The sequence below is a fragment of the Salvelinus namaycush genome, chromosome 1 (genome assembly GCF_016432855.1).
Source record: "Salvelinus namaycush isolate Seneca chromosome 1, SaNama_1.0, whole genome shotgun sequence".
Taxonomy (NCBI): Eukaryota; Metazoa; Chordata; class Actinopteri; order Salmoniformes; family Salmonidae; genus Salvelinus; species Salvelinus namaycush.
The window spans coordinates 19,972,350-19,983,747 of record NC_052307.1 but is presented as its reverse complement, the minus strand read 5'-3'; the positions used below and the strand labels follow the sequence as shown (position 1 = coordinate 19,983,747).

General features: G+C 45.3%; 1 protein-coding gene across 1 annotated transcript; it reads right to left on the bottom strand.

Moving 5' to 3' along the window:
* Window positions 1-454: 454 nt before the first annotated feature.
* si:ch211-158d24.4 (uncharacterized protein LOC560966 homolog) lies at window positions 455-3,144 on the bottom strand. The gene is made up of 4 exons (XM_039001699.1): window positions 2,897-3,144; window positions 2,379-2,406; window positions 2,232-2,285; window positions 455-2,139 (listed from the first exon to the last, which is right to left on the bottom strand). The coding sequence occupies exons 1-4, from the start codon at window positions 3,098-3,100 to the stop codon at window positions 1,655-1,657; spliced, it is 771 nt and encodes a 256-aa protein (XP_038857627.1). The 5' UTR covers window positions 3,101-3,144; the 3' UTR covers window positions 455-1,654.
* Between the last annotated feature and the right edge of the window lie 8,254 nt (window positions 3,145-11,398).

Genomic DNA, 11,398 nt, shown 5'->3' with positions numbered 1-11,398 from the left:
ACCTTTCGGTTACTGGCCCAACACTCTAACCACTAGGATACATGCCACCCCATTGTTATGCGTATCAGCGCTTCATTGGACTCACCTGGACTCCATCACTTTATTAAATGCCCCCTCTCTATCTGTCCTCACATGTTTATTGTTTCTGTAGCCCACCCATGCTTCTGGTGTCTTATTACAGCTTCATGATGCATTTTGTTATTCCTTTTAGGGCCACTATGCAAACCTTTAATGTGATGGTAAGTATCTTCTTTCATAAGAGGGGATGAATTATATTTTACATGTTTCAAAGTCATTTACTGTATTCAAAGATTAATTAAAATGCTACACCTTTTTCACACTAGAAATGCACCCGGATATTGGTACAGGTCATAAAGGGTAGACATTTATTTTAAATGGAAGTGAAGACAATTTCCTAATAATATGAATGTGAAAATGTTCTGTGAAAATTAAAACTAGTTTTTATTTTATTACTTTCTGGAACATCAATGTAAACTCTTAGCCAACACTAAGTCGAGCAGACAGGTGCAGAACCCAAACACAGTGGGAATGTTACTATTGCTCACCCCGTGTAAACAGTAAGCCATGCATCAGTTAATCATCATTTACAATGGGTGTTTACCGTCACGATGGTGCAAGAGTGTGCATTCCTTACATTCTTAAGTAAGGTTAGGCTGACGTGGTAAACAACACATTGCATGTTCATCCTGTTGTTGATCTGCTGGAGACACATCAAACATCACTTTATTTTTTATACAGTAGATGATCAGGATGAGCTTTAGGGACATTTGTAGCTGACACAGTCAGACTCTACTCGTGGCTAGGTTCAATAACACAAACTGATTACAAGGCTTTCCAGGCATTGGGTAAGATCATCAATCTAGTTTGATAGAAAGTTCCATAATTGCCTGTGTTACGGACATCACTGTTCTTGATTATTATACAGTCTCTCCTACACCAGCTCACACTGAGACTGACTGGAACTTGAGACCTCTGTCTTGCAAATAAACGTGACTACCCTCTTGACAACTTCTCTGGGGCACGGGTGGAGACATTTCAGGCTGAGGAGAGGTTAGAAATCCCCATCTGTTACACCTGCTCATTTGAATTCTCTGTTGCTGACCAGGTGAAACAATATGAAACAGACTGATTAAAATAATCTACTGGAGTTGCAGAGTAAAATGTATGAAATTTCAGAGTAAAGGAATAGCCTCTCCTTTTATCACATTATGATCACATTTGTTTGACACTTTGATATTGGCAAAAGAGCTGATCCGATTGGTCAAAATACCCATTTGTGGACACATAATTGCGCTGCCTGTGTTAATGCACTGTTTAACTGAACAACAAGTTATTTATGGACACTTTATGAGAGCATAATACAACTGATTTCCTTCTTCAAGTGCTCTCTCACACACATTATGAAATAATTATAAAATGAAAACTCCAAGAAGTAAGTAAATTATACAGTGGACAGACATTAATTTGTGTGGTTAGTGATTACAATAATTTCCACAAAGTTAGGCTATCATGGAGATGACACAGAAAACAACAGTTATGGCATAGTCAATAAAAAACAAACAAAACATATATATATATATATATATAGCAGTATATAAGTCCATTATTATTATTATGTTTCTGGGAATCAACATCAAATGAGATGTGCCCCAAAAAATGTCCTGTCTTCTTGAAGGAGCATCAGCTCATGGTACCTGTCCCCCTTCCTCACTCTGAGCCTGTCCCCAGCTTTTAGTTGAAACACCCCGGATGTGCAGAGAGACTTTTCCCAGTACTGAGTCCCCGAGTCCTCCTTGCAGCCCTTTGAACCAGTTGGCTGACAGTCATTCGATTTGGGAATGCAGTCCACTGTGTCAGATGCTGTTAGCAGTTCTCTGTTTTTTTGGTAGCTCTTTGCAAACAGGATTACTTTCTGGGTGAGGGTGAAACCTGAGTCCTCCTCGTTAGACACAAAGTGACCAGGGCTTCGGAAGGTGATCTGCAGGTAAACCATGTACATGCCATCTTTGAGCACGATGAGGTCGCCGTCATGATACTTAAAGCCGCTAAGATGAGCAAGTCCAAGGTTGTACTCCCATTCAAGGTATACCATTTTTGAATGATTAAATGAGTATGGAGCTGGAGGAGAGACAATAGAGGCCATTACTTTTTAGCTTAGTCTTAATGATTGGTCTTTCAAGGAATAGTGTGTGTGTGTATCATAATTGTACCTGTCAGATGGGCACTTAGATTGTTTTCAATTTGCTGCTGCTGTTGAACACTGCCTATGGCGGGATAAAATAGACAGTGAGGATGATGATGATGATAATTATGATGATGATTAGAATATCATAACCATAGTCATAATAATAATTTACCCATAGAATCACCTCCAGCTGAAGTGTGCTAAAAATAAAAACACAAGATCCATTAAGATTTTCAGAGCATAATCTCTTAAAAATGTACTTGATTTAGCTCCCGAGTGGCACAGTGGTCTAAGGCCCTGCATCTCAGTGCATGAGGTGTCACTACAGACACCCTGGTTCGATTCCAGGCTATATCACAACCGGCTGTGATTGGGAGTTCCATAGCGCAGTGCGCAATTGGTCCGGGTTTGGCCGGTGTAGGCTGTGATTGTAAATAAGAATTTGTTCTTAACTGACTTGCCTAGTTAAATAAATATATTGATCTAAATACAGTCCCCGAGTATTAACACAATTAGAATGACACCTGTTGGCTCTCTAATAATTATACACATTTACTGTAGGCTACCGTACCAGTTTCGTTTCTAACCACACACAACACTATCCATAAATGATTACGAATTGGGATTATTTGCAGGTAACAGGTTGATTTAATCGAAGAACATTTGTGCGCTGTTGAATGAGAAGCTCACCTGGTAGTCTGCTGCTTTATGATGATATGCGTTTAGCAAGAGTACAGCACAAGACAGAAGTAAAGAGACAAGCGCAGCGAACCGAGTGAGGCACATTGGCCGCCCTTTGTCTCTGCGGTTCACTCGGGCATAAATACTCATGTCACTCTCCGCAGGGATCTCACAGCAAACTGCTTCAGCGCCAGCAGCTGTCATGATCAGCATGTAGGGAGTACTCAATGGATTTTGACATTCAAGTCCGACTTTTATCAATGTTGTCGTCCACGTTGCACCCAGGGGCGTTTCTAGGATTTGAAAACATTCGGAGTTTAGCCCTAAACCAGTAGGGGGTTCAGAGGGATCCTCCCCCGGCATTTTATTTGTTGAATTTGGTGCCCTTTGATATTAACATTGAGAGAAGATATTTCTCACTTAACTGGCACCTTCGTACCTGCCACAGCAGACAGTTCCAGTACTTAATTACAGTAGCTACTGTGGGTCTCTACTCTGGAACACTCTCTACTCTGGAATACATACATCTACAGTCAGTTGTGGAAATAGTACACAATTGTCATACTTGAGTAGAAGTAAAGATACCTTCATAGAAAATGACTCAAGTAAAAGTGAAAGTCACCCAGTAAAATACTACTTGAGTAAAAGTCTAAAAGTATTTGGTTTTAAATATACTTAAGTATCAAATGTAAAAAATAAAGGTATAAATCAATTCCTTATATTTAGCAAAGCAGACAGCCACATTTTGTATATTTGTATTTATTTACAAACGAAGCATGTGTTTATTGAGTCCGCCAGATCAGACACAGTAAGGATGACCAGGGATGTTCTCTTGAAAAGTGTGTGAATTAGACCATCTTCCTATCGAGTACTTTTGGGTGTCATGGAAAATGTATGGAGTAAAAGTAAAAGTTGTCAAAAATATGAATAGTAAAATAAAAGTACAGACCCAAAAAATCTACTTAAGTAGTACTTTAAAGTATTTTTACTTAAGTACTTTACACCACTGTCTACAGTGTATTGTCAAAAACCTCCATACCATTCAACAACTTGACCTGCCCAATAAGCTAAATTGATTAAAGAATCACACAGTACCGAAACACCCTGTCATGTTTTGTCTTTCATCATGTCTTGTCCCTGTGCTTCCCTCTGCTGGTCTTATTAGGTTCTTTCCCTCTTTCTCTCTCTCTATCGTTCCGTTCCTGCTCCCAGCTGTTTCTCATTCTCCTAACGACCTCATTTACTCTTTCACACCTGTCCCCTATTTTGCCCTCTGATTAGAGTCCCTATTTCTCCCTCTGTTTTCCGCTTCTGTCCTTGTCGGATTCTTGTTTGATGTTTGCTGTTCCTGTGTCCTTGTTCCGCCCTGTCGTGTTCTTTGCCTTCTTCAGATGCTGCGTGTGAGCAGGTGTCTATGTCAGCTACGGCCAGTGCCTTCCTGAAGCGACCTGCAGTCTGTGGTCGCGTCTCCAGTCGTTCCTCTCTATTGACGAGAGGATTTCAGTTCCTGTTTTGGATTGACCATTGATAATATCCAGGAGAATCATTATTTGTTTATTACTGGAATAAAGACTCTGTTACTATTACGTCGCTTTTGGGTCCTCATTCACCAGCATAACAGAAGAATCCGACCAAGATGGACCCAGCGACTATGGATTCTCTCAACACTGCCGTCGAGTTCCAGGGAGCAATGCTCGGCAGACACGAGCAGGAATTGTTTGCTGCTCGTCATGCCGTTGAGACCCTGGCCGCTCAGGTTTCCGATCTCTCTGGACAGTTTCAGAGTCTTCATCTCGTGCCACCAGCTACTTCCTGGTCTTCCGAGTCCCCGGAACCTAGGGTTAATAACCCACCATGTTACTCTGGGCAGCCCACTGAGTGTCGCTCCTTTCTCACCCAGTGTGATATTGTGTTCTCTCTCCAGCCCAACACGTACTCAAGAGAGAGAGCTCGGATCGCTTACGTCATATCACTCCTTACTGGTCGGGCTCGGGAGTGGGGCACAGCTATCTGGGAGGCAAGGGCTGAGTGTTCTAACGATTATCAGAACTTTAAAGAGGAGATGATACGGGTTTTTGATCGTTCAGTTTTTGGGAAGGAGGCTTCCAGGGCCCTGGCTTCCCTATGTCAAGGTGATCGATCCATAACGGATTACTCTATAGAGTTTCGCACTCTTGCTGCCTCCAGTGACTGGAACGAGCCGGCGTTGCTCGCTCGTTTTCTGGAGGGACTTCACGCTGAGGTTAAGGATGAGATTCTCTCCCGGGAGGTTCCTTCCAGCGTGGACTCTTTGATTGCACTCGCCATCCGCATAGAACGACGGGTAGATCTTCGTCACCGAGCTCGTGGAAGAGAGCTCGCGTTAACGGTGTTTCCCCTCTCCGCATCTCAACCATCTCCTCCCACCGGCTCAGAGACTGAGCCCATGCAGCTGGGAGGTATTCGCATCTCGACTAAGGAGAGGGAACGGAGAATCACCAACCGCCTTTGCCTCTATTGCGGTTCTGCGGGACATTTTGTCATGTCATGTCCAGTAAAAGCCAGAGCTCATCAGTAAGCGGAGGGCTACTGGTGAGCGCTACTACTCCTGTCTCTCCATCAAGATCCTGTACTACCTTGTCGGTCCATCTACGCTGGACCGGTTCAGCTGCTTCCTGCAGTGCCTTGATAGACTCTGGGGCTGAGGGTTGTTTTATGGACGAAGCATGGGCTCGGAAACATGACATTCCTCTCAGACAGTTAGGGAAGCCCACGCCCATGTTCGCCTTAGATGGTAGTCTTCTCCCCAGTATCAGATGTGAGACACTACCTTTAACCCTCACAGTATCTGGTAACCACAGTGAGACCATTTCCTTTTTGATTTTTCGTTCACCTTTTACACCTGTTGTTTTGGGTCATCCCTGGCTAGTATGTCATAATCCTTCTATTGATTGGTCTAGTAATTCTATCCTATCCTGGAACGTTTCTTGTCATGTGAAGTGTTTAATGTCTGCTATCCCTCCTGTGTCTTCTGTCCCCTCTACTCAGGAGGAACCTGGTGATTTGACAGGAGTGCCGGAGGAATATCATGATCTGCGCACGGTCTTCAGTCGGTCCAGAGCCAGCTCCCTTCCTCCTCACCGGTCGTATGATTGTTGTATTGATCTCCTTCCGGGGACCACTCCCCCTCGGGGTAGACTATACTCTCTGTCGGCTCCCGAACGTAAGGCTCTCGAGGATTATCTGTCTGTTTCTCTCAACGCCGGTACCGTGGTGCCTTCTTCCTCTCCCGCCGGAGCGGGATTTTTCTTTGTTAAGAAGAAGGACGGTACTCTGCGCCCCTGCGTGGATTATCGAGGGCTGAATGACATAACGGTTAAGAATCGTTATCCGCTTCCCCTTATGTCGTCGGCCTTCGAGATTTTGCAGGGAGCCAGGTTCTTTACTAAGTTGGACCTTCGTAACGCTTACCATCTCGTACGCATCAGAGAGGGGGACGAGTGGAAAACGGCGTTTAATACTCCGTTAGGGCATTTTGAATACCGGGTTCTGCCGTTCGGTCTCGCTAATGCTCCAGCTGTCTTTCAGGCATTAGTTAATGATGTACTGAGAGACATGCTGAACATTTTTGTTTTCGTTTACCTTGACGATATCCTGATTTTTTTCACCGTCACTCGAGATTCATGTTCAGCACGTTCGACGTGTACTCCAGCGCCTTTTAGAGAATTGTCTCTACGTGAAGGCTGAGAAGTGCGCCTTTCATGTCTCCTCTGTCACATTTCTCGGTTCTGTTATTTCCGCTGAAGGCATTCAGATGGATCCCGCTAAGGTCCAGGCTGTCAGCGATTGGCCCGTTCCTAAGTCACGTGTCGAGTTGCAGCGCTTTCTCGGTTTCGCTAATTTCTATCGGCGTTTCATTCGTAATTTCGGTCAAGTGGCTGCCCCTCTCACAGCTCTGACTTCTGTCAAGACTTGCTTTAAGTGGTCCGGTTCCGCCCAGGGAGCTTTTGATCTCCTCAAGAAGCGTTTTACATCCGCCCCTATCCTTGTTACTCCTGACGTCACTAAACAATTCATTGTCGAGGTTGACGCTTCAGAGGTGGGCGTGGGAGCCATTCTGTCTCAGCGCTTCCAGTCTGACGATAAGGTCCATCCTTGCGCTTACTTTTCTCATCGCCTGTCGCCATCGGAACGCAACTATGATGTGGGTAACCGCGAACTGCTCGCCATCCGCTTAGCCATAGGCGAATGGCGACAGTGGTTGGAGGGGGCGACCGTTCCTTTTGTCGTTTGGACTGACCATAAGAACCTTGAGTACATCCGTTCTGCCAAACGACTTAATGCACGTCAGGCTCGTTGGGCGTTGTTTTTCGCTCGTTTCGAGTTCGTGATTTCCTATCGTCCGGGAAATAAGAACACCAAGCCTGATGCCTTATCCCGTCTCTTTAGTTCTTCTGTGGCTTCTACCGACCCCGAGGGGATTCTCCCTGAAGGGCGTGTTGTCGGGTTGACTGTCTGGGGAATTGAGAGACAGGTAAAGCAAGCACTCACTCACACTGCGTCGCCGCGCGCTTGTCCTAGTAACCTTCTGTTCGTTCCTGTCTCTACTCGTCTGGCTGTTCTTCAGTGGGCTCACTCTGCCAAGTTAGCTGGCCATCCCGGCGTTCGGGGTACGCTTGCTTCTATTCGCCAGCGGTTTTGGTGGCCTACTCAGGAGCGGGACACGCGCCGTTTCGTGGCTGCTTGTTCGGACTGCGCGCAGACTAAGTCAGGTAACTCTCCTCCTGCCGGTCGTCTCAGACCGCTTCCCATTCCTTCTCGACCATGGTCTCACATCGCCTTAGACTTTATTACCGGTCTGCCTTCGTCTGCGGGGAAGACTGTGATTCTTACGGTTATCGATAGGTTCTCTAAGGCGGCACATTTCATTCCCCTCGCTAAGCTTCCTTCCGCTAAGGAGACGGCACAAATCATCATTGAGAATGTGTTCAGAATTCATGGCCTCCCGTTAGACGCCGTTTCAGACAGAGGTCCGCAATTCACGTCACAGTTTTGGAGGGAGTTCTGTCGTTTGATTGGTGCTTCTGTCAGTCTCTCTTCCGGGTTTCATCCCCAGTCTAACGGTCAAGCAGAAAGGGCCAATCAGTCGATTGGTCGCATATTACGCAGCCTTTCGTTTCGAAACCCTGCGTCTTGGGCAGAACAGCTCCCCTGGGCTGAGTACGCTCACAACTCGCTTCCTTCGTCTGCTACCGGGCTATCTCCGTTTCAGAGTAGTCTTGGGTACCAGCCTCCTCTGTTCTCGTCCCAGCTCGCCGAGTCCAGCGTTCCCTCCGCTCAGGCTTTTGTCCAACGTTGTGAGCGCACCTGGAGGAGGGTCAGGTCTGCACTTTGCCGTTACAGGGCGCAGACTGTGAGAGCCGCCAATAGACGTAGGATTAGGAGTCCTAGGTATTGTCGCGGTCAGAGAGTGTGGCTTTCCACTCGTAACCTTCCCCTTACGACAGCTTCTCGCAAGTTGACTCCGCGGTTCATTGGTCCGTTCCGTGTCTTTCAGGTCGTCAATCCTGTCGCTGTGCGACTGCTTCTTCCGCGACATCTTCGTCGCGTCCACCCTGTCTTCCATGTCTCTTGTGTCAAGCCTTTTCTTCGCGCCCCCGTTCGTCTTCCCCCCCCCCCCCCCGTCCTTGTCGAGGGCGCTCCTATTTACAAGGTACGAAAGATCATGGACATGCGTTCTCGGGGACGTGGTCACCAGTACTTAGTGGATTGGGAGGGTTACGGTCCTGAGGAGAGGAGTTGGGTTCCATCTCGGGACGTGCTGGACCGTTCGTTGATTGATGATTTCCTTCGTTGCCGCCAGGGTTCCTCCTCGAGTGCGCCAGGAGGCGCTCGGTGAGTGGGGGGGTACTGTCATGTTTTGTCTTTCATCATGTCTTGTCCCTGTGCTTCCCTCTGCTGGTCTTATTAGGTTCTTTCCCTCTTTCTCTCTCTCTATCGTTCCGTTCCTGCTCCCAGCTGTTTCTCATTCTCCTAACGACCTCATTTACTCTTTCACACCTGTCCCCTATTTTGCCCTCTGATTAGAGTCCCTATTTCTCCCTCTGTTTTCCGCTTCTGTCCTTGTCGGATTCTTGTTTGATGTTTGCTGTTCCTGTGTCCTTGTTCCGCCCTGTCGTGTTCTTTGCCTTCTTCAGATGCTGCGTGTGAGCAGGTGTCTATGTCAGCTACGGCCAGTGCCTTCCTGAAGCGACCTGCAGTCTGTGGTCGCGTCTCCAGTCGTTCCTCTCTATTGACGAGAGGATTTCAGTTCCTGTTTTGGATTGACCATTGATAATATCCAGGAGAATCATTATTTGTTTATTACTGGAATAAAGACTCTGTTACTATTACGTCGCTTTTGGGTCCTCATTCACCAGCATAACACACCCTCTCTCTCACACACATGCACACACTAGTTAGAATCCATAGAGCAGCTTTAAGTGATACAGTCTACTGTGTGCTCACTCCTCTTCCTCTCTTTGGAATTCTTTGGAAACCATGTTATAGTTTTTCACTGTCTGCATTTCACCTGTTATCATTTTTTGCAAATAAATCAAACTAATTAGAATCTATGGAGCAGCTTGTAGTGATACTGTCTACTGTGTGCTCATCCAAACTCTGTTCTCTCTCCATCTCTTCTGTCACTTTTGCTGTATCTTGTCTGTTGCTGTCTCTCTTTTCATATGTTTCCTGTCTTAGGTTCTTGTTTTTTACTGACTCCTTTATCTATCCTCTTCTGTTGTTATGGCCTGTTCTGTTCTTCTGGTGTCCCTCTCCATCATATCCTATTCTTCTGTTGCTGTCTCTGCTTCTTGTCTGGTGTGTGTTTCTCCATCATATCCTACTCTTCTATTGCTATCTCTGTGTCTTGTCTGGTGTGTCTTTCTCCATCATATCCTACTCTTCTGTTGCTATCTCTGTGTCTTGTCTGGTGTGTCTTTCTCCATCATATCCTACTCTTCTGTTGCTATCTCTGTGTCTTGTCTGGTGTGTCTTTCTCCATCATATCCTACTCTTCTGTTGCTATCTCTGTGTCTTGTATGGTGTGTCTTTTTAGTTATGCAATCCAAAACGGTCAAGGGGATACTGGGGTAGCTTAACTTGTTTTGGGCCTGTGTCTTGGTCACCTAAATCATCCTCTTCCCTACCAATTTCCCCTGGCTACTGCTGTTCTAAGTGCTCCAGTGACCTGCTGTTCTCATCTGTCCTCCTCCTTGGTTAATCTGCAAGGATGCAACCTAGAGGTACAACATGTTATTAGTTTGTTTTAAACGGTGACTGCACTTCCTGATTTGGCTTCGTTTTGGATTTGGTTCATTAAGAAATGCTAGCGGCCATGACTGAATTCAAACGTGAGGTGGTTTCAGGGTGTGGTTTGATGTGGGTGTCTCGTGTGTGTTCGCAGGTGGGAAGAGTTATTTAGCCAATTAGCTTCAACCGGACTATTTGGGGACTGTCAATAAATTACACAATGTAAATAGGACAATATTTTCATGTTGAACATCTTTTAGTTGTCTCATTAAATGCTTTCAATATTTGTATATGCATTTCTACAATTTATAGTTGGTTTGAGGTTAAGTCATTAAAATTTGGAGCTTTGGAGTTTTAACATGTCCCAAGTACATTGTATAATTTACCAATGGTCCATAACTAGCCCCATAGGAATACCCAAAGTCACCCCAAATTTACCACAGGCATTACGATAGGGTCGCGTGCAGCTGCACTCCAAATTGATGATTACTTGTGTGCTGCCAGCTGTGGGCAGGATTGAAACAAACCCAACCTTCATTTACGTTGTGATGCAGTCACCACCACAAGTCTCACAAAACTCCATTTTGGACAAGACAGGCATTATGACCAAAATTATCCCATTTACACTGTGTAGTCAATTTTGACGGTTTGACTCATATCGATGCCACATAGGCTGTTTTCTGAATGAGAAGTTGGTTTTAAGGGGCAGTTGCTCTTTAAAGTTACTGTATTCTGACATGACCAGGGCAACTCGACTGTAAAAATATATTAAAGTGTCTGCGTAACAGAGCAATACAACTCCAAACATGGCAGATAAGATGCTACATGAATATAAAGAAAGATGAGCCCCCCAAAAATTACCTGTAGAATTGAATACGTTATAAGACCTCAATGATTAATTTCATTTCGTCAGTCTACCATCTAATGTGAGATTTTTAGATTACATAACATTTGAGGACACAATTTAAGGGCCTATGTATTTTCAATATTTTTCACAATTTAACCACAAAGCTGGCCATATTTCCCCCCCTCTTTCTGGATGCCCACCCCCTTCTAAGTTCAAGTTAGTTTATTTGTCACATGTACATGATATACAGGAAGTACACAGTGCATTAAAATGCTTACCGGAGCAGCAGGTAGCCTACTGGTTAAGAGCGTTAAACCAGTAATCCCGAGCCGGCAAGGTGAATCCCGAGCCGGCAAGGTGGAAAAATCTGCCGTTCTGCCCTTGACCAAGGC